At 42.1% G+C, this 23,410-nt stretch overlaps 2 protein-coding genes across 30 annotated transcripts in view; one reads left to right on the forward strand and one right to left on the reverse strand.

The window, feature by feature from the left end:
* The window catches only part of Phc3 (polyhomeotic homolog 3), a 74,925-nt gene extending 55,807 nt beyond the window's left edge, over positions 1 to 19,118 (forward strand). For 8 of the 22 annotated variants that reach the window (XR_015662937.1, XR_015662938.1, XR_015662952.1 and 5 more), the window contains 4 exons: positions 3,930 to 4,044; positions 6,216 to 6,348; positions 6,465 to 6,671; positions 11,315 to 19,118. Coding sequence is in view for 9 of the 22 variants with exons in the window: in XM_087621908.1 (XP_087478034.1) it covers positions 3,930 to 4,044; positions 6,216 to 6,348; positions 6,440 to 6,671; positions 11,315 to 11,469 (635 nt within the window). In the remaining 13 variants the exon portion in view is untranslated. 22 annotated transcript variants of the gene reach the window in all.
* The window catches only part of Gpr160 (G protein-coupled receptor 160), a 79,792-nt gene continuing 75,173 nt past the window's right edge, over positions 18,792 to 23,410 (reverse strand). For 5 of the 8 annotated variants that reach the window (XM_087630622.1, XM_087630621.1, XM_087630620.1 and 2 more), the window contains 1 exon segment: positions 21,070 to 22,532. In XM_087630622.1, coding sequence (XP_087486748.1) covers positions 21,446 to 22,456 — 1,011 coding nt within the window. In that variant the 5' untranslated portion in view covers positions 22,457 to 22,532 and the 3' untranslated portion in view covers positions 21,070 to 21,445. 8 annotated transcript variants of the gene reach the window in all.

The following is a 23,410-nucleotide window of genomic DNA, read 5'->3' on the forward strand; positions in this document are numbered from 1 at the left end:
TTACAGTTATTTGATTAAAATCAAGATCCAAACTAGGTCACTATGTGTTGTTGTAAAAATATAAAAAATAAAACAGTGTTTTTACCCTCTCTAGGTCCACACCGCAGTGCCTCAAAGCAAAGTCAGTCAGCAAAGCCTCTCACCCGCTCTGCTCCATCCCATATCACACTGCTGAAGGCCTCTCTCTGAGCTGGCAGCAATCTCTCTACCCAGCTAGTTCCCAAGGCTGGTTTCCATGCCAGAAACACACATCCCAATTCCGTGGCGGCCCAGACTAGCTGCCGCACACTCTCTTAAACTTAAATCGCCACAGGAAAGAACACACAACACAATAACCTTTGATCTAGCTGATAAGATGTAATTGCCCACCTAAACATACAAAGCCCTGTACACATCCACCCCTTAAGAACGTTCATAACAACCTGTAAGAGTACAGCGTGGAATCCTAACGTCAGCTTCTACATTGTCCTGCTACAGCTTCTCTCTCTGTCCCTCCTCTCCCTCCTTCCATTTTAGTCTCTTCCTCTTCTTCAAACTTTACTCCCGCCCATCCTTCCTTCTCGGCCAATGATAGGCCTCCTATCCTGTACCTGCTCTCACCTATATTTTACAAATTAAATGGGGAGAAAGTTCTGGTGAAGTCACCTGAATCCTGAGTACTCGATTAGGCAGCTGTCACTATGGTGGTTTTCATTGTTAGACTTAAATTTCATGTAATTCTCAGATACATGTTTTTAGTTGTACATGTGATTATATGTGAGGATACTTATCTGAGATGAAAATCAATAAAGAAGAATGTTTAGGTATTCCTTTTTCTTCCTCTTATTTGTAAAACCTATGTAAATGAAGGTTCTATGCTAAAACATGTTTATCATACCTCTGGCGAACACACCAGAGGAATGGAAGTCTGGGAAGTTTTTAGCATGTTTCATGATAGTCGTGGTTTACAGTGGACAGTGTATAACATATACTTGGAAGCTGGGGTTACAGAGCAGCAAGCGTTAGCTTTTCAGTGAATGTCCCGACAGTAAGGACACGGGGCTGGCTGAAGTTACAGCCTGGTGCATTTCTTACATTGCTGAGGTTGGAACTACATTTTATAAAAGAAACAATGAGGCAGGCATAGACTTAAGGTAACAGGAAACCAGTTCTGATTAGGACAGGAAAGTGTGCAAGGATGTGTCTGAGTGCTGAGGAGTGTAGGGGTGTGAGTGAGGAACCATGGGAGACCGCTGGGCTCGGCGCCTGCAGCACCTGGAAGGAAGATCTGTGACTTGAGGGAACTTTACAGAAGGCTTTTGGCAATTGTCAGAAACTGAAAGGGCTTTGGAATTTTGCTGGTCATCTCTCTGTGGGATGTATTTAGAGGTTTGTCATATAGTTGACATCTGTAGTCAGAGTGTGATGAGGAAGGAGAGATCAGAACAGTGAACAGTTCAGCAGGACGGGATGCCACAGGAGGGGCAGGAAGATAAAGATGGTTAGTATATTTCATAGCAGAAGAAATATTACAGAAAATGCTAACATTTTAAGTACTTGATAGTTTTGACTTTCTAAGGCCATTTTATAATTTCAGCATTTTTATTACAGCATACACCATTGTTCATACAGTATAATGCAGAGTAAAATGGTAAGCTACTTAGTAGCTTTGGGTAGGCAAACTATTAAAATTCATGTTACATATAAATCTCTTTGTAAAGGATTGTTGTCCTTTGCTTTTCTGTTACTGTGATAAAACACTGACCAAAACCAGCTTGGCTGGTTTAGTTGCCTTACAGATGTTATCGGCCCTTTATCACAGGAAGTTCTGAGGCAGGCACTGAAGCAGAGGCCATGAATGAACACTGCTTACTCCGTCTGCATAGCTTGCCCAGCTTGCTTTCTTATATAAAACCCAGGAGCAGTGTGGCACTGCCCATAGTGAGCTGGGCCCTCCCATATCAATCTTTAATTTAAAAATGTCCTACAGAAAATGCAATGTTAAACAAAAAAAAAAAATGTCCTACAGACATGCACAAGGGCCAATCTGATGGAGGCAGTTCCTCATTTGAATTCCTTCTTCTCAAATGACTCTGGGAAGTTTCTGTCACATAGACAAAAAACAAAAAGTGAAGAAAAAAAGAAAGTGAAGAATGACCAGCTGTCTGTAGTTAGAAGTCCACTGTTATTAGTTAAACTTAGATGGGTTTATCTTAAGTTTATTTGGTTTTCTATGCTTTTGCTGACAAATGTTAAAAATAAACCCAAGCATTAGGATAGGAATTATTATTTTCTACCGGTATTGGGGTTGGAACCTGAGACTTACACGTACTAGGCAAGTACCTTTGAGCAACTTGCAGAATGGTCTCTTGGTCATTCCATCAATGGTAGCAGTTGAGTGAGTTCTGTCTCTGGTCCAGGCTTTCCAGATCAGTTCAGGTGTAAGTGATAACTCCTGGGCATGAACAGCAAATTCCAAGGGCAGATGTGAAAATTAGGAATGACAAGCAACTTTGTTGAAGCCATCTTTTGGTTTTTGGAAGGGGCAAAATTTTCCAATTTTTATAAAAACTACATTTAACTTTGTTCTTTGAAAATATCATACATGTATATTATGAGTTTTGATTAAATGCACTCTGTGTGTTCCCTTCAGCTTTTCCCAGATAATTTCTCCATCATTTCCTTCCCCCAACTTTGTGCCCCGCCTCCACTGAGTTCAGTTAGTGCTACCAGTATGCACATGGGTTTGGGGTCAACTGGAACACGTGCAAACTACCAGGGGTCACAAACCTGAGGAAAACATGACTCTCCTTCTCCAGAAACTATCTGCAGACAGTAGCTGCATGACTGGGACCCTGTGACAGAGACAGGGACAGGGACAGTTTTTATTTTACTTCTTACAGTTGTATCCACATTGTAACTAGATCAATGGTCCTTGCATATATACCGAGGTAGTTGAGTCTACATACATACCTGCTTACATACATACCTGCTTACATACATACCTGCTTACATACTTACTTGCAAACATACCAAGGTAGAGAGTCTCCTTAAATGGCCACTCCTGGGCTGAAGATGTAGACCATTTGCCTAGGATGTGAAAAGCCCTAAGTCTGATTCCCTACACTACATACAAAATACAAACCAGCAAGGTCACTTCCTGCCCTGTGATTGATGTCATCAGTAAAGGTGATGCACGTGGAGCCCTACCGAGCCAGCTATTTCTCCACTTACTTCAGTGCTTTGGGGACGATCACGCAGAGGGAACTGCTTGCTCTAGGTGGTGTTCCTGAAGCAGGAGATAAAGAGTGAAGGAGAGGGTTTGGATTGGGGTTAGATCTTACTTAGCAGGGAACACTGTAGAAAAGACACCAGTAGTTGTACTTTATGAGTCTGTTTGAGATTTAAAAGCAGAACTAATTTCATTTAATATTAAAAGGAACTTTTATAAATTAGTTATACATATCTTTATGATATTGGTTATACATTGCAGGTCCCTTAGTTAAATGTTTTATGTGTCCCACTAAAATAAACATGTTTCTCCACTTTGAAGCCATTCTCCTCTCCATTGGGATTTAGAGGGTTTCCACGCTTTAGAGAGCCACACTCATATCCTGTGTTCTGCTGTCTGCAATGCCCCTTCTAGTGGGCAGTGGGTATACCGCACTTACCTTCATTTCTCTGTGATTATAAATCACAACCTGTTGTATGTACATTTTAGACATGCTGGGCTCTTAGCAAAACTAATTTTTACTTATGTGTATAAGTATACTTACTATATAGAAAAAACCAAAATGTTTATGTAGAAACAAGGAATTAGTAATAGCCTAGCCAAGTAGCTCTGGATTCAAAAAAGGTGAAAAAATATTGATCTGTGTTACATATCTAGAATTAGAGGCTGCAGGAAATTTTGACACACCAAATGTTTGGCTTTTTCCCTCCTTTTTTAGAGACATTGGAAGAAATGGATAGTGAGTTACTCAAGTGTGAATTCTGTGGAAAAATGGGATATCCTAATGAATTTTTACGATCAAAACGATTCTGTACTATGTCATGTGCCAAAAGGTATGTTGGTGTGCTTGGATTTGCTTAGGGAGAACCAGTAATTTCTGCTTCTGTCAAGACAGGTTACAGTTGAGCATAGGTAAGAGTGAGGTCTGGTGACACAGGGAAGGTTAGGTGTCATCTGCAGCAGTCCACTGCTGTGTCATTACTAGAATTTGCTGTGTGATAAGTACGTATAACAATGCAGTTTTAGAATACCCTGTAGTGAAGCAGTGGTCATCTGTGCAAGGATGTGGTGTGGAGAATCTGTCCTGTAGCATGACTAGTATGTTATAGAATCTTACTAATTACTAATTAGTAATTAATTTTAAAATTATTTCTATTTGGGATCTTGCTGTATAGCCCTGCCTGGCCTAGGTTTATGTGGACCAGGCTGGCCTCTGGCATTCTCTGATCCTTCTGTTTCTGCCTCCCAGGTGCTGGAGTCCTAGCCAGGTACCAGCATGCCTAGGTGAATACTAGTCTATAAGGATTAAATATGGGGCTGGAGATAGCCTAGCAGTTAGGATACCTGATGCCCTTGGAAGACCCAAGTGTATTTAGGGTGATTATTTTGAAAATTATTTTCTCTTAAGAAGCCAGTGAATTTCTTGATTGAACATATCATTTTGTATAGTTGCTGCAGAAGTACAGTTAGTTGAATTTACCTTTCTTAAGTAGAAGTAAGTTTTTTCAAAAGTGAGCTCACTGTTTCAGTCCATTACTCAAATGTTTATTCATGAATAGTGGCAGGTCTATAATTGGATTATGTTGGATTTATGTTTTAACTTGAATTTTCAGTTTGCATAAAACACACGAAAGAATGGTAGTTTTCTAGCGCTGATTAAAAATATTTAGAAGTTTGGGAAATAGTTTGTCTTTGAGGATATTCTAAACCTCTTGACTATTTACACATATACTAGGACATTTAATACTACCTATCATTACCCTTCTCCCAGAGATGATGTCTGATCAGGCACATAGTATACTTGAGATGATCCTCCTTAGAAGCATGGCTGAGAGAACAGAAAGAGGCTATGTCAGACCAGTGAGTTACTGCTGCTGTTTACATGGCTACTTAGCTGTCAGTCTCAGAGAGCTAACTATTTAACTATGCAAGGATTAACCATGCGTAAAACTAGTTCTCTCCTCAGTAGTTAAGTTTGGTCACCTGATGTACTAATTAGAAATCACAACATTGCTGAATCCACAGATAAGCCCATAGTGTACACAGCAGGAGTGTTAGTTATTTTAGTAGCTCTGAGGGCACATTTGCATTTTTAGAAGAGAAATAGTCTATTAGTTCTCATAGTATTCTTTATTTCAATCTCTGATATGTTCATAAAACATAGGTGAGCAAAATCACTTGTATTATTCTAGAATAGTTATCAATAATAAAATTAATGTGTGAGTGTTTTGCCTTCAAGAATATATGTGCACTGTGTGTATGCCTGATGTGAAAGGCAGAAGGTTCAGATGGTTGTGAGCCTCCATTGTGTGCTGAGAACCAAACCCTGGTCTCTACATGTGTATCTGCATCTGCAGACATCTGTCCTATTACATCTGCAATACACTTCTGCACATCCTTCCCACATACACTAAAAAGAACAAGACAAAGCAAAACTCTAAAGTATCTCTTCTGGAATGATGAACTTTCTTGCTGCTTTGCAAATTATCTTCTGCATTTTACAGGTTACTCATTCCTGTATAATCAGGAGAAAATTTCATTACCTTCTTATAGGTGTCTAGTGTTATGTTGAGGAATACTCTATGATGTACACAGAGGCCATTTTTTTACCTAAAGCACAGATAAGTTCATTCAGTAAGACAGAGTACTGTGTGAGGTGCTACACTAGATACTAAGTGTCTGGTACAGACTGTGTCACAGTTGTACTTTAAATAAGATGGTACTGTGTGAGGTGCTACACTAGATACTAAGTGTCTAGTACTGACTGTGTTACAGTTGTACTTTAAATAAGATGGTACTGTGTGAGGTGCTACACTAGATACTAAGTGTCTGGTACTGACTGTGTCACAGTTGTACTTTAAATAAGATGGTACTGTGTGAGGTGCTACACTAGATACTAAGTGTCTGGTACTGACTGTGTCACAGTTGTACTTTAACGTTACAGTAAATACTATGTATAGGCGGTCCCATATATTGCTTAATTTTTCTTTCTTGAATTTCTTAGGTACAACGTTAGCTGTTCTAAAAAGTTTGCACTTAGTCGTTGGAATCGTAAGCCTGATAATCAAAGTCTTGGGCATCGGGGCCGTCGTCCAAGTGGCCCTGAAGGGGCAGCGAGAGAACATATCCTTAGGCAGGTCTGTAGAAAGCTTGCTTCAATGTACAATGTCCATTTCAGAAATGCAAGGGAAGTGCAATGCTGTATTTTACTTGTACTGCATTTTCCAGCTTCCAATTACTTATCCATCTGCAGAAGAAGACTTGGCCTCTCGTGACGATCCTGTGCCGTCTGCTATGACGACTCGCCTGCGCAGGCAGAGTGAGCGGGAAAGAGAACGCGAACTTCGCGACGTGAGGATTAGGAAAATGCCTGAGAACAGCGACTTGCTCCCAGTCGCACAGACGGAGCCCTCCATATGGACGGTCGATGACGTCTGGGCCTTCATCCACTCTTTGCCTGGTATGTGATTCACCATGCAAGCCTGAATGTTTCTCTGGTGCTTTCACAAGAAAGTGATGTTAAATCTATCCACACCTTTGGCAGTAAAGGTTAGAGAACAGTGCATGAGAAAATTAAATGGTGTTTGGTTTGAAGTGTGTTCTTCTTTCTCTTTCTCATCTCTTCAGCACGACTGTGTATTCTTTCATACCTTAACAGGACTCACTAGTCCTGCTTCCTCTGTGGCACCCAGCAGGCGGGTGTCAGCGGGCTGTCTTCTCCGGCCTGACTCTCAGGAGCCAGCAGTGTGAAGTAGACACTTCCCCGCTCCACTTTGCTGTGTTGATGTTCTATTTCCTTAGTTAACTCCTTGTGAAACTGAGACAAGGAAGGCCATATTGTGTGAATTTGTGAAAGCTAATCAATCCTATAGAATTTTGATTTCTTTGTAGAAAGCTATATTCATCTGAATGCTGAGGGTAGCCTAGGTTTCCCTGTTCTATTTTTGGTATATTTCTCACCAGCTTCAGCTTCCTGTTTCTTTAAGCAACAGCTTTTTGTATCTACATTCCTCTAAGGGATTGGCAGCCAAAGAAAATGGGGCCTTGCTTGCAGTGAGAGCCATACTAAATGTATGTTAGGATACTGTTCTTAATTTGTAAAACACTGGTCTTATGAACCTAGAAAATGAGGTTTTAAAGCCATGTTCTGTTCTGGTGTCATTGTGAGTTGACTCAAAGGCACACATCTCACTTGGGTGATTCATCAGTCACTTTTCAAGTGAGCTAACCATTGAGATCTCGCTGTCTTCCTGTGAAGGTGACCAAAGTTTTAGAAGCAAACAGAGTTGAAGGAAATACATCTAGAAATAATGATTTTAAAACTGCCACTGTAAATTTTACCTCACTGACTGAACTCTGAAATTTTATTATTGTATCATAGCTTTTCTAAATGCTAATTTTAACAAACCCAAGGTATGGTTCTGTTTATAGGAAGAAAGAATTGTTTAAAGGAAGACTGTTTCGTGTAAATTTGTAAGCACCTGTGTAAGAAAACTGAGGCGTGTGCAAACAGTGGACCAGTATGTTTAGATTCCAAATTTGGTCTCTTAGCAAGGGTTGAGGGTGGTGGGCTGACAATTGTTTTAATATTTAAGGAAACAAAACCAAACTTTAGTTTCAGACCAGCATAGCAGTCTTGAGATTAACACTGGAGTCCAAACTGATCATCCGAGGCTTTGCATTTTGCCTCCTTGGGTTTGTGAGCCTGGGTTGTGACTGGGGCAGAGATATCTTTTCCTTTGGGCAGGGGAGTTGTTTTAGGTATGTTTAGTGTAACTGGTTGTTCCAGATAACCAGCACCTGTCCTTACCGCTGAGTTGGGTCACTTCAAGTGCTGTTCTTTTTGGCAGTTTCCTAGCGTCCCGGTGTTTGTGCCACTCTGCACTGCTTCATTAGATCCTAATGGGCTCATGGGCTGTGTCTTGTTCTTCCTTCATTTGAGTTCAACAGCCATTCCAAAACTGGACACTCTTGGCTTCCTGAGCTCGCCTGCATCTAAGAACATAATATATCATTACAAAGGGAAGACTTGATTAGCTCTACTTATTGCTGATGAAATAGGAATATTTCTAAATTGCTTTGACAAACCAAATAATCCTGTGAGCTCTGTTACTCCCTTTCTAAATGTTTTTCTCGGAGTAATGCTCTCTGGCTCAAGGTAACTCTTACACTAGAAGAATGTGTTTACCTTCCTTTCTGCCTCTCTGGCATTTGTAAATGCCTTTTTGAGCACTGTCAGGGTTACTTCTTTTCTCCTGAGCAGTCTTTGCACGATTTCTCAGTAGGAACTAGTTTATCTGTTTTCTGATTCTGCGTGTTTCTTCCAGATAGGACATGCTTTCTTGTAATCAGGGTGCCTGTGTGTACTGCTGGTTTCTGTTATCTTGGTGTATCATGTTAACACCCCTGTGGGACTGTGTTGAAGTTTCCAAGCAGCAGACTCGCATCTCAGAGCTGTCACCAGAGTGGAAGGGAACACAACCTTGTCCCACAGGAACACTTGTGGTTCCAGCAGTTGCACGTTGTCCTCCCCAGTGAACTGCCCTGTTGGAAAGTTATTCTGTGTGGATCAATGGAGCCGTGGATTTGACTTCTCTGTAGGGATGCCAAGGAGGAGTTGTCCTTTAAAGTCCAGTTGTGTGCTGTCTTCCCGATGTGATTACTCTGCCGTATTGAGTGGCCCTTGGTGTCTTTTGTGCAGCTTTAGTGAAGTCAATTTGTACATAAAACGTTTTGATTTGGATTACAAAGTGGGAGAAGTGACTGAGCTCTGGAGAATTCAGGCAGGATGGCGAAGGCAGCGCCTTCCGAGAGCTGTGTGTGCCTGGTGTGGGTGAGTGGTGCCCACAAGTCAGGGTGTCAGGAAGTCACAGAGCTCCTGCTCTGGGTATCTTGAATACTTAAACTAAAAAATATCTTTGTTTCCTTCACAGTAAGTTCCAGATGTAGACTTGTTTGTCCCCTCCCTTTCCGTCCTATTGTAATGATACTTTTTGTAGTTGACTTGAGAAAACTAGGATCTAAAAATATGACAATAATGTATACTGTTTAATTATGCTGTTTCCCAATACACTTTAGAGATATTTTGCCATTTTTCTTGCTATCTACATCTGAAAAGGAATCTCAGTCAGGAGAAACAAGAGAGCATGCTGGGTATTTCCTCAAGGGGAGCTCCTTACTTCTACCCCAAATGTAACTCTTGCGGCCATCACTATTTGCTCCTCCTGATTTCTGAATCTAAGTAAAACATTTTGATTTGGATTACAAAGTGGGAGAAACGTGCTGTTCTTAAGCTCACTTCGTAACTTCACTGTTTGTAAGGAAAGCTGCCATGCTCTTGTGTTGTCCCATCCCTTCTTCGGGCTCTGTAGTTCATTACCTAATGCTGAGGTTTCTTTCTCTCTCTTCTTTCCTTTCCTGGGTTCTTGTAAATAAGACTGGAGAGAAGAACGTTAGTTCTTTCATAAAAGAAGGATGAAGTCCCAACTAGATGCAAGGTTAGTCAGTTTTGTTGAGAGCTACCTTTGGGAAAAGAAAAAGGGCTTTTTCATGGTGAGTAACCCTGTTCCATCTCTATGGTTTCTTATATGTGGTACATGGGCAAAGCCATATAAATTTTATACAGGATTTTGAAGTATAAATTGTTGAAAGTCTGAGAGATTACCAAAATAGAGACACGGAAAACTGCTGTGTTAGAAGCAGTGAGGAGAAAAGAAGAGAGTCACTGAGGGACGCTGAACAAAGTGTTCACCACACAAGTGAGCACACCACTGAAAGGTGTCTGTCTGTCACAGCCACAGGATGCTCGCCACAGTGCCTTCTCTTTCTTCAGTGTCTCGTTTCTTCACTTATCATTGCACTGGAGCGCTTCAGCGCTTCTGGGCTAGAGGGTCAGCCTTGTTGTCTTAACACAAGCCAGAAAGGAGAGTCGTTCTGATAAAGTGCTGTATTCCAGGGTCCAGGTTAGCCACCTCTGTCTCTCCTCATCCGATTCCTGAGGTTCCTCTGGAATACTGACTTGAGTACAGCAAACGGCCATAGAGCTGCTAGGTGCTGTTCTTAAGCTCACTTTGTAACTTCACTGTTTGTAAGGAAAGCTGCCATGCTCTTGTGTTGTCCCATCCCTTCTTTGGGCTCTGTAGTTCATTACCTAATGCTGAGGTTTCTTTCCCATGATAGGGAAGTGACTGGGTAAGGTGGCTGTGCACGTTGGTAGACAGGAGAAGCAGTCAAGGTTTAGGTAGCAAGAGCCTGCTTTAGTTGAGAGCCGATGCACCGTTTACTTGCAGGAGTCTACCTTGCAGCTTTGCAATTCCAATGGCAACTTGTTTTCTTACCAAAAGTAAGCGTGAGGAGTGCTGGAGATGCGGTGAAGTGTTCAGGAGTAGAGTATCGCCTGCCATCCCTAGGGCTCTGGGTTCCGTCCCCAGCGCCACTTAGGAAGGGGGAGGTGTGCATTGTGCTGCTTTCCTGTAATCCCAGCATGATTGGGAAAGCAGGAGAGTTAAGTGTAAGGCCACCCTGGACGACCAGGCTGCTATGAGTCATGAGTGAAAAGTAGAATAGGTCGAGGGACACTAAGCTCTGAGGTTGATGTTCTCAGTTGAGCAGCATGAATTATGTCAGCAACATTATAACATGTTAATGCGCAGTCCTGGGGGTTTGTTCTGTCCTTCGGGAACAGTGAGGATATTGTTAGACATACCTGAGTTTATGCAAATCCAGAGAATGTGTGGGTGGTGATGAAAGTTTAATCTGAAGTTTGTGAAAATATTTCCAAATTATTATTTGTGGTAAAACATTTTATTCCTCTCTACCTGTATGTGGATTTATGTTATGCAAAGATGAACCCCTGAGGTGTAAAACCTAAGCAGTGCAGCTCGTTTTGCATGGGAAGCAGCTGTGTTGCCTGATCCCTTTTGCTGTTATCTGTGTAATGGGAACTCTTTCTTGGGCTTTGACTTCTTCCAGGATGAACCCCAGGCCTTGGAGCACATCGGCTTCTCTATCAGCCTCTATCAGCCTCTATTGCGAGCTCTCACACTCGGTGACTGCAGAACCCCATCCAATTGTTTGTAACTTTGTCTTCTCATGGGATTGCAGGCTGTCAGGACGTTGCCGATGAGTTCAGGGCACAGGAGATTGATGGGCAGGCACTGCTCCTGCTAAAAGAAGACCATCTCATGAGCACAATGAACATGAAGCTGGGCCCAGCCCTGAAGATCTGTGCACGCATCAACTCTCTGAAGGACTCCTAACAGCAGCCAGGCTTTGTCTCAGTCCATTCCTCTTTCTCGGTGAAGGTAAAGCCTGATGGGGCTGAGAGCATCGGACTGATGGGGGAAGGCCAAGTGCATTGGGACCGCCACGGCCAGTGCCGACATTTCTCTTCAGATGCCCTAACTCATCTTATGTTCTCATAATTAGCGACCGTCGGTGGTGTTAATTTTACCAGTTACAGACTACACTGAAAGACTTGTTACAGAGGCCCATATTTTTCAAAGAAACATGTTATACTAGATAATTTTTTAAAGGTAATGTTTATCATTAATATAAAAGAATCCTTTTAAAAATAATTATTGATTTACACTCCCCCTCCTTTAATTCTCTTTTCTTATACATTTGTCTACCCTGTTAGTTTTCTAAATGTTGTCATAGAGATATAGGATAATTTAGGAGCCCATTGACAGAATTGAATGCAATGAAATAGCAGTATGTTTTTAAAAGTATCTTCCACAGATGCTTTGGTTGTGAAATGGGATTGTGTTTTAGCATAAGGAGTATTTTTGAAGGTTCTCAAGAGTCTCGTTCTAGCCTTTGCCCAGATTGTCACAACTGACAGTTTTCCTCCTGGCTTGTACCTGAGAACAGTCGTTCTCTGTGACAGCATGTCCTCCAGGGGACAGCCGGCAGTTGCTACACACACTCTGGCTGCCACAGTTGGGGCTGAGTTTTGGGGAGGGTTGCTACAGGAATTGAGGCATGGCAGCCAGCTGGAGATGATGCTGACTATCCTCCTGCACATAGGATGTCCCTCTGTCACCAAGAATGATGTGCTATAGATGGCAGTGGTGCCATGGTTAAGAAGCCTGGGCGAGCAAAGTACTGTGTGTTGCTCTTTTCACCGCAGGGACATACATAAAAGATGGGCCGGGCCAGGAGGATGGACAGTGAAGGATCAGCTAAGTGGCACTAGAGCTCTGCAGACGTAGAGTTTAGTTTTACCGTATACTAGAAAGGAAAAGAAACCCATAAACTTGGCCTATAAAGCTAGCCCAGGACCTCAGGTCATGGGCCTCTGGTGTGGCCCCTCTTCCTGACTCTGCTCCCATGCACTGAAAGTGCTCCATGCAGTCACGCCTCAGAGCTTCTTCAGCAGCCGCATGGCAGTGGAGATGGGAGTCCCTTGAAGCAGCCCTGCTGCGTCTGGCTAGAATGCACAGTTCTTTCTCCCTTACTAAGGCTTTGGATTCTTCCCACAAAGTACTTAAAGTGATTTAATCAAAAGTTTTCATTCAGGGTTGGGGATTTAGCTCAGTGGTAGAGCGCTTGCCTAGCAAGCGCAAGGTCCTGGGTTCGGTCCCCAGCTCCGGAAAAAAAAAAAAAGGAAAAAAAGTTTTCATTCATTCAACAGTTTTCTGTTAGGACATTAAGCCAAATCTTCCTGTGGATGCTCTGAAATCTTTCTAGTGCTGGGCATCAAAAGATTTGCTGATTTTGTTTGCTTTCTCTATCTTTCACCACGTTTGAGAAATCTGAACAGTTGGAGGGGCATGTACGTATCCTTGGCACAGACATAAGAGACAGCAAGAGTCTGAGCTCTGTCATCTTTCCAGCACTTTTCAGAGACTGTGTTGGGTTAGTAGAAGACTAAAAGATGTCGCAGACATCGCAGATAAATTTATCTTTTGGCTCTGTGTACATTAGAAAATGTTGGTTATTTTTATACAAAATATAGCGGATAATTTTTTTATTCTTTAGATGCCTCTTGTTTGAATGTCTGCTTTGTGAGATTGTTGGTGTAGTTTTAGGAGGTGTTCACTAGCTCTTGTGGACTCAGTGTAAGTGTCTGAGGCTCCTGTTTCCGACTACAGTTATAGTCTCCTTGTTACTGTACAGCCAGCTTCATTTATTAGTACTGAGTCATCATGGCCGAGTGTCATGGCCGCTCCTCCTCCTCCTCCTCCTAACCCAGGCTGTGCAGCACTAGGAGATTGATGGCTGCCTCAGCAATAAGGCCTCCCTCCCACAGTGCTTGCACATAGCCTTTGAGGCACTAACTCTGCACTTGTACTAACGCCAGCTCATCGTGTGCGTATGAGAAACCTGCGCCTAGCACTGTCCTTAACGCCCTAAACAGTTTACACGTGGGGTCTCTCCTGGAGGATGCCTTCTTGCCCTTCATCTTAGAAGTAGTCCAGATCTTCTGTTGTCTGCACTTAAATTTAACTAACAAAAACACTTTTTTCTTACAAGGCGGTTATTTTATTTAGAAGTGGCTCGTTTGCTGTTGGGTAGCTTTCCCATCGCTGTAGGTGCTTCTTTCTAGGTAATTTTCAGTCGTACTAATTTGAAAGCTTCAATTACGTGATGTGTTTCCCTGTCTCCCCAGCATTAAGCTGTCAGGGTGACACAGACAGGAAGAATGCTGGCTTCATCTCCTTTCATATTACTAAGCACTTAGTAACTTTCTTGGAGGGAAAAATATGACAAGCAGGAAGGGAACATGGCTTCTTCCTAGTTTTGCTTCTTGAGTTTGCCTTTCCTGACTTGAAACCCTTCAACCACTGTGGGACACACTTTTCACATGTTACTTAAGTTCTGTGTTCTTAGGAAAATAAACAGCTGGCTTGTAAAGGTTACTTTATATGACAACTTAGACACGCTTTTCATAGACACATGTAAGGCACATGGCACAGCTTCATCAGCACAGCAGAGACACAGCTTCAGTGACAGTGACTGATGTGACAGTGACACAGTGACACACAGTGACAGTGACAGTCACTCCCGCAGAACTGTGAAGTCTAGGTTAAAGGGCTGTCATCTGGGAGTAGAGGTAACAGATCAAGAGGAAAGCGTGTTAGTGAGGCATCTGGAGAATGCAGGGCAACGGGGACCTCCTCCTCTGCTCAGTTCATCATTACAGCCCTGAATGATTCATGATTTACCTGAGTAAAAAGAAGGGATTTTCTGTTTCTCCTTTGTTTCTTGTGTTGGGAGAGTGGTGTGTGAGACTGTATCGTTATCATGACTTTGAATAACCATGGAGTCAGTCTTCATCTAGTCAGTGCAACATTTAGTCACATATCGATTTATAAACACAAATCTTGGACTGAAATCCTTCACAGGACCCATGTTCTCATAAGCTCGTTAGATTGTGCATCTCACAGCTGTCTCCAGTACCTGAACTCTCTGACTGCTAATACTCTTAAAGCATCTCAGACATGTTCTCAGCTAGGGAGCTGGCTACATGCTGTAGTCTGAAGACTTGGGGATGCTAGCAACACTTGGCTGCCGACTGCTACCGTCAGCTAGCATGGGATGGCCTCACCTCATTTCCCACACTGAGCCCCATCAAGCTCCAACCCCACCTCCAATAAACTGCACAGACTTCTTCTTAGTTCTTTACTGGGGCTTGGGTAGCATCCTGACTTGGAGAGCTTCAGGCTTTTGTGATGGACAGACCAGTTGTATTTCAATGGAAGTCTTGTCCATCCATGAACATCCTTTCCTAGTTTCTTGAGTATCATGTCTGACTGTGTGACTCATTCCTTGAAGGCTTTTTGGGCATGGGGGGAAGTAGAGTAAGAGACAGATAGGAAGATGATATTGCTAGCTAAATGAAGACATTAGCACGATGGTGGTCCTCAGTCACTTAGAATAATCCTTGGTGATGGATGGTTGGACAGGATGTTAGTAGTTTGGTTTGTCAGTACTCGGGATTGAGTCAGGGCCTCATTCTCCACCTCTGAGATTGCACACTGTAGTTTTTGCTTGTTTGCCTGGACTAACCTGGAATTGTGGTCCTCTGACCTTCTCTCAAGTGCTGGAATTTAACATCTGTGCTACCATGCCAGACCTAGCTCTTGTGGTTTTCAATTGTCAAGATTTGGTTGTAATCAAATTAGCTATTTCTCTTTATCACCTGACCTGCTCTGAAGAGTGCTGGTATTCCTAGTACCACTGGCACCCAGGTTGAGGAATCCTGGATTTTTGAAGATGATAATCAGAGGGAGAGAATCTGTCAAAATGTAGATTTTGTTTGTTATGATTGAGTGGCCAGAATGCAGAGGCATTTCCAGTCAGATATGACAGCTGACTCAGTATTGCTGCCAGTCTTAAGGGAAGGCACTGTAGGACAGTGTTGTGTCCCATTCTGAGCCTGGTAACTGCAGGTTTCTCCTGACTGGTGGACTCCAGTAAGCACAAGCCTGCCTGTTTTCTTGGGGTAAAGCAGAATGTATCATGACATGAACTCTTTTAACTCACAGTCAGCAATACTGATATTATCACTCCATTTAGGATATTTTATTTTATCTCAGAGACGGGTTTTGAGTTTAGATGAGTACAAATAAGTACTCAGAACAGTAAATGTCTTTTGTTATTCAAATTTAATTTTTAACTCATTGAACCAACACTTAAGGAATTCTCTGGGAAGAGATTTCTGGTGTTAGATTATAAAATGCATTGCCATATAGTTTAGAGTTGAAATAAAAGCTGTTTTCCAATTAAAAATGCTGCAAATTCTGCCATTTTAAAAAGTGGCTGAAATAGTGACTGAAGTAGTAGGCTTATCAGCTGTACACGCAGTTTTACAGTTATGTCTCCTTAACATTGTACTAAGAGAAAACTTTTTCTTTTGGAAAGTTATAAGATCTGAGTTTATCTCCACGTATTACTACCATCGTGTTCCAGAGAAAGCCATCAGGAGGCCCCTGCCCTCTGTTGGCACACACAGCTTCCCTTGAGCAGTCTCATTTGCACACTCTGGCAAGGGCCATACCTAAGGGAAAGTGTTTCCACAAGGGCTTCCCTTTCTTTCTCCTTTGGCAGCTTGTGGACGTTTTATTTTATTTAAAATACAATTTGAATAAAATGTTAGGCACTAAACGAGCTTCTATATAACACTTTATATTTTAGGCAAAGGCCTTTCTGTTGCTTTTCAAGTGTAAACCTACTGCTGTCTATGATATTCCTGATATTGGGCATAAATCTATAGAATGAGAAAATAGTATGTAATGAATGAACTTTAATTAAAAATCAGTATAAACTTAAAACATCCCTATGCTAGCATGGCATGGTTTTAATGACGTGTAAGGGATGTAGGTCGGTCCTTCTTGCTGTCTGACTTAGTCCCAGCCATCGCCCTAGGTGTTCATAGCACCTTTGCTTTTGTGCTTCCTGGGATACATCAGTGTTTCGTGGACCTTTCTCTGACAGTGGTGCAAGAACGTCATGGAAGGATACATGAACCCACTGAGGAAGGAAGGGACTTTTTAAATTTTGCCTCAAGTAAACTAAGTGTGTACAGTGTTTCTCCTTATACATGATGCTGTGTTAGTGTTTGGGTAGTATTACAGCGAGAAGATGGAGAGGAAGCGGTGAGGCTTGGAGACGGCAGGCCAGCCTGTGACACGCCGGGCAGCTATTTGGCTTTGTCATTTCAATGGACGGTGTGACTGATACCTGTACTATTAAATAGGCTGATTTGGTTTTTTTTTTGGCCTAAATCATTATTGAAGAAATATCCTCCCCCAGCTTTAAAGTTACAGTCCTGAGCTACATAATTGGGATTACCACTGGGCTGACTGAATGAATGCCCTGCCACCCGGGAACTGGGGTTTATGACGTCCGAGGGCTCAGTCACATCACCACTCTCGTCCTTCCCATCAGTGGACCATCTCCTTGACTGTTGACAACAGTCAGACTACCTGCCGTGACCGACTGCCGTGAGACCGTTGTGACAGCCATTGTCAGGACCGGTCCTGTACATGGTGTATGGGTGGCAGGATACAAGAAGTCGATGTGGAATCATTGTGCATTTTTATTTGTAAAAGTTTATATCCAGTATTGACAGTGGAACAGTTTGGAACAGTATTGATATTTGGAACAGTTTTCCAAAACAGAATCATCTGAAATGAGGCAGAGACCGAGACACTACTGCGGCCTTCCCCACAGTGCTGAGTGTACTATAGTGCATTAGAGACGGCCACTTCTCAGACAGGGAAGACCCAGAAAGGGACTGCACTGCACCGGGAATGAGGAACTGGTGACAGAAAGTAGTTCCTAGCTGGGTGGTGGCTCATGCCTTTAATCCCAGCCTTGGGAGGCAAAGGCAGGCGGATCTTTGTGAGATCGAGGCTAGTCTGGTCTACAGAGCAAGTTCTAGGACAGCCAGGGCTACATAGAGAAACTCTGTCTCAAAAGCCACCACCACTACCAACAAAAAGCAGACCCCGCTGCACTGACACGTATTTAAGGAGTGAAGATGGAGTTAGAGTCAGTTTGATGGGGTGAATCCCATATCCGCCTGGGATTCTGGGAGTCAGGCCGCAAGTCTTGCTTTAAATGCTAACATCTGTTGTTACTCACATTCTCTATAAAGATATAAAATTATATTTTAAAGACTTTTATGTATCAGAGCTATAGGTTTTTAAAGTGGAGAAATGCCCAAATAAATTGTTAAATTACAATATATAATAGGTGCTTTCAAATTAAGGTTTTTTAAAGTTATAATAATCTAAATAGCCCACTAATCTGATCTTTGTAAATTGTCCCACGATTCTGGTTACTCTTAAGGTGTTTTTTGAGTTTTTGAAAGTTTACCTAGGTTGTACAATATCTTCCTGTGCTGTTTAGATCTCTGTTGCATACATGTGTTCTCGTGTCTGTGCTCTTAGAGCTTTAGAGGTCAGCTGAAAATACGGAGTGCAGCTCTTGTGTATGATCCCACACTGATCGAGTAGACTGCCAGTCACCTCATTCAGAACATAGGTCTGGGTTTGTACAGTAGGGGACTAAAAATCAAAGTTCAGAAACTCACGAAGTGTGGGGATTGTGCTAGAAATGAGACTGTGCGTTGCAGACAGCCATGCATGGGGTAGCTCTGACTTCAAGCCTCTTGGACTGGCTTAGAATGCTTTGCCTTCTCACCACTTAAAATTTGTTTCACAAAGGCAGGTTGCTGGGACTAATTATTTTTTAATGTTTTAAACCCATTTTAAAAAGTCTTCCTTTTGGTTTTGACCATTGTTCTAAAATCAAAGTTTTACAATAAAAAAAAAAAATCCCAAAAGACGATTCATCAAGGAAAAGAGCATAACCAAGGGGGAAAGAAACCATGTTTTAATCTTAAAGAAAGCCAATATGAAGGTGGTAATAGATGTGTCTTACAGTGGACGCTGTATTAAGAGTCTTCCTCACAGGAAACAACAGTTCTAGCGCCCGTGGCATAGATTCCTAGATGGCGCCCAAGCTACAGTTACACAGTGTATGACCTAAAATGAAGTTAATTTTGCATTATAAGAGCACACCGTTATCTATGTAAAAAGTGTTCATTTGATGTATTTTTTTAAGAAGAGATAAAGCACTTTCATATTAAGTAGCATGTGTGTGAATTTTAGACTTCCTATGTGTGTCTAGTCAGTGGAATTAAAGGAGCGTCAGATGTTTGCTGGCGATGTTAACTGCTAATGGAAGCACTTTCTCTGCTGCTTAGCCTCGCTTGGATTGCACCTTTGTTACTGCACACGTTCACAGACAGTATTGTAACATGGCTTCGAGTGGGTCTGGGCGGACGACTAGTGTTGGGCCTACAGGATCTTCTATTTATGTCGTTTATATTACGATAATATATTGTAGACCAGTTGTAACTTCAGTTCTTTACAAATAAAAGCCTGACTGGTTATTGAATGTTCATTTCTTTAAGCCTTTGAGAGACGGGGAAATCTAATAAAGACCTTAATGGAGGGCTGAACTGGCTTTCAATTTCTTGCTATCTAATCTACAAAAAGCACATTAAATTCAATATAGTTAAGTACGTTTCATTCTTGTGTTATGGCCATTTGGAAGGCAAAAAAGCACGGAGAGGGAAATGTACAGCAGTGATTTAAAAGGGCCAGCTTCAGATGTCCGGATTGCACATGCACACGCAGCGCTCAGTGCAACCTATTGAGCTTCGTCGACAGTGGAGGGAGGGCTTGCCGCGCACATCGGGTGTGCCGGCTGTGGACATAGTTGTATCTCTATGGCTGCAGTTTAGAATCAGAACAATATAATTTTTATACCTTTCTAAAAATTAAGATCTAATTTTTAAACATTTTAAATACTGTATCTTGCAGCCTAATGATTAAGCTCCCTTCCTTCCAGCAACACTGGCCATAGAGCATATGACTCAAATCAGACCAGTCATTTCTTAGGTTTTATATCTGAAGGTAGGAGCTTTAAAGCCTGGCTTGTTGGTAGCCATTGTGCCCTCTGAGTTAGCAAATGACACGACACCACAGAGCGTCTTCCAGTTTATTTTACCACATTGTTGTCACAGTGCCCTTTTCCTTAGAATGGCTCGGATTAGGTTTCTATCACTAGATGTTATCTGGAATGTTCGAGAACTACATTTTCAGACAATATGGATTATCCCTTATCCAAAGCATTTTAGACCAGGAATGTTTACCTGTGCTTGCAGCTCACTCAGAGAATTCCTGATTATCCAGTAGCATGGCCTACTTGTCTTTCTAGGTGGCTGGTGCTGACCTGAAGACCTGTATGCTCAAGGAAACGGGACTTCAGTTCCTTAAGATGTTCATCCCATTGACACCGTGTGTTTGAGTGGAACTCAATTACAGAAAGGCGTTGTCTTGAGAAACAGTGGGTGGGACTAACGAATGTTTAGCAGAGTAGAAAAAGCAGAACTCTGCAGTCAGGGTTTGAGCGAGCTGGGGCAGGCTGCTTAACTGATGCTTTAGTTTTCTTACCTGCAAGACGACGTGACCAGAACACAGCAGCACTGCCACGTGTAAATGCTTCCTCAGTGCCAGGCACACAGACCTGCCGGTACCATCACTGCTCCAAGGCCCTTGTTTTAGGATATGATCCCCTTACAGATTATGAACTTGATAGGTCACAACTACATTTTAAAACTGTAAATCTGTTACACACGTTCCACCTAAGTATATACATAAATGGATACGTGTGAATTGTGGTGTTAAAAGGTAAGTCATCTTGGGGGAGGAGGGACTGGATGATCTCAAGGTAACCAACCAAAGATAGCTTTGAATTTCGGATTTTCCTGCTTACACATCCCCTGTACAGGATTATAGACACATGCTACTGCACTCAGTTTCTGTGGTGCTGGTAAGCAGTCCACCAACGAGTGATAGCCTCGGCCTAAAAGCTACTAATTTTAGACATGTAACATGTGGAAATAGCAGCCAAATAGCTGTATAGCTAAATCCATACGGTAGGCTCAGGCCAGTCTGGCTCACGGTGCTGCGCCCCGGTTTCCTTAATCTGGGGAGTGTGGGTGGGAGGACAGGTGGGATTATGAGGAGACATTTTTGATTGCCACTTCTGGGGAAGGTGCCAGTGGCGTCTATACAATGTGTAGGGTTATCCATACAAGGCAGGATTATCCAGCCCTAAATTTCAACAGCCCAAGGCTCTGTCTAGTGCATGTTGCTAACATGGTTATGGTCTGACAAGCTATAAATGAACAGGCGATTGGTGTGTCATGGTCAAGAGCCCTCATGGTTCCCAGATCCATAGGTTGAACAGCTGAAACTCTGCAGGAATATTTGTAATAAAATATTTTAGCTGTATAAAATGAGCTAATCTCCCCCATAAATTTCATTTACACCAAGTCATGTTAAGTCTTTTATTTTTGCTCTAAAGTTTATAAAATATTTAAGCTCAGACCTTAAAGTTGGCAAATAGAATTTCAAATTTATATAACATTTTGTACCCAGTAGTTTTTTAAGAGTAAAACATCAAGCTGGCCACATGTTAATGTGTTTAGTTTACTCTTGGATTAATACCAGATATATTAATGTTGACAAGCAGGTATAAAGATTCTGCTGTGTTAATGTGTCCTTAGCACTATTTAATATCCACCCCAGGAGGCTGTGCTGAAAAGGTAAAAGTTAGGGGAACAAGAGCTTCAGTTAATGTCCTGAGCCACCTTTATCCCCACAAGATTGATCTTGGTGCTTCTGGGGTTCCTGTCAGCACAGCAGCATGTTAACAGATGATTATAGACATGGGCCTCTCCACTTGCTTAAGTCTGTGGACCGGAACAAAGCAGCATTTCCAGTTGATGAAAGGATCCACAGGGAACATGCCGTCTCTCCAATAAAGCTTGTGGCAGTTAAACCAATAAACTGCAGCAATGAGAAAACTGTTGACGAAGTACAGCCAGGGGACGTTCATTTCTATGTACGCTGGAATCTGAACTCTGAGTGAGAGGATGAGGACCTGAAGTGCTACAAAGGGAAACCAGGTACCAAGAAAGCACACAATGAGCCTGGGCAAGAGCACTGCTCTGGGGCTCACAGTGTAACTGGTATGGGGTGGGAAAGGAAAATAGAGGACAGCCTTGTTCTTGTAGGATGCTATCCGGATAGCCTGTATCAGGGCAACAACTTCTTGCCATGAAATCAGAAAGGCCACAGATAAAATCATCAACATAGACAGTGATAGCCAGTGACTCTGAGTGCTGACATAGGAGGGACATTGGTTCACAGAAGTCTTGTGTGTCTTTAGGCTTGCCGAGATGGCTGGATCACCCAAAACATAAGCAAGGACTGAGATCCAAGTTAAAATGACTGTCAACAAATAAAGTAACTTTTGCCACCTAGATGAAGGCTTGGTGGCTCTGGACAGATTACACCAGTAGTCTATACAAGCCAGGGAGCAAACTGGATAATGCAAGAAGCCGTAAGCGAAGGAAACGATCTGTGTGAGCAGACATATGTGGTAGTTAGTAAACCTAATACCTAGAACTACAAAGTCCCTGAAGTAGGTCAGAACAGAAATGTTTACCAACAGCAGGAGATCAACAAGTGCTAGTGAAAAGCAGAAGTACTCCATAAAGCTCCACGAGGTGTCTTTCCTTTTCACTCTGAGGATGAGGACGTTTAACAACACTTTCCCAAGTATAATCAACAGCAGCAGACAGGTGGCATCCAGGGACCGCGGAGCCTGATGTGACTGGTACTGAAAAGAGCAGTTCTTTGAAGGAAGAGCTGTCATATTCTTAGTTAAATTTCAAGACGATCTGACAAATACACACACAGGGTAAGAAGCAGCTTCACTTTGTTTTCTTGCCCTGCAAAAAGAAGAAAAGCCTTGGTGTTACCAGGGTGTCGCTACTTAAGAGCTTTGCATGCTTCTCAACGCTCTCACAAATTCATGATGTAGAGGTGGAACGAAGCACTACGAGTTGACAGACGGATACGAGGGTAGTATGGTCTTTCTTCTCCTAGCACTGAATGGAGAACAAGATCAAACGTGTCATTAGCTTTTGAGCCCCAAACAGTCCAGAACTCCAACATCTTTATATTGAAATATTGTATTAAATAAATTCTATATTAACTTTTTTAACAACTCACACAAGAGATATTTGTATTTACTTCAGCCAAAACATATTAGAAGAAGCTGGCTGTATAGTGATGCTCAGGGCAATTACCAATTGCTCCAAACTGTTTTTTTTTTTTTTTTTTTTTTGTCCTTTTGACAAAATAAGTTTAGTTGAGGGACTTTGCTCTGTCTCGTTCTATTTTAGTTTTAACTTCGATAGATTGTGTGCATACAGAAATCCATTTCTTTTAGGTTTTCTACTGGGTGGAATAAAGATTTTGAAATTTAAAGGTGGAATTTAAGGGTTATGTTTAGGGGCCATTTACACATTTTTCTACTTAGCATTCTCTGGAGCTAAAAAAAAAAAAACCCAAAAAACAACAAACAAAGAAAAACCAGCTGGGTTGAGAATAATGGAAGCCCATTAAAGGGAAACAGCAAGATTTCTCTTCGGGATGTGCTTGTTTGGATATGGCAACTGGAGAGAGAATCCAGGAAAGTGCAGGACTGAGCATGGGTTCCGGCAAACTAAATATAAAAGCAAGGGAGGAAGAGCGAAGCCTCAGTACCAATACATGGGCAAACGAGAAAGGGCAGAGAGGAAAAGGTCAAGAAAGGAAAGAGATT

Source organism: Rattus norvegicus, chromosome 2 (assembly GCF_021556685.1).
Source record: "Rattus norvegicus strain SHRSP/BbbUtx chromosome 2, alternate assembly SHRSP_T2T, whole genome shotgun sequence".
Classification (NCBI taxonomy): domain Eukaryota; kingdom Metazoa; phylum Chordata; class Mammalia; order Rodentia; family Muridae; genus Rattus; species Rattus norvegicus.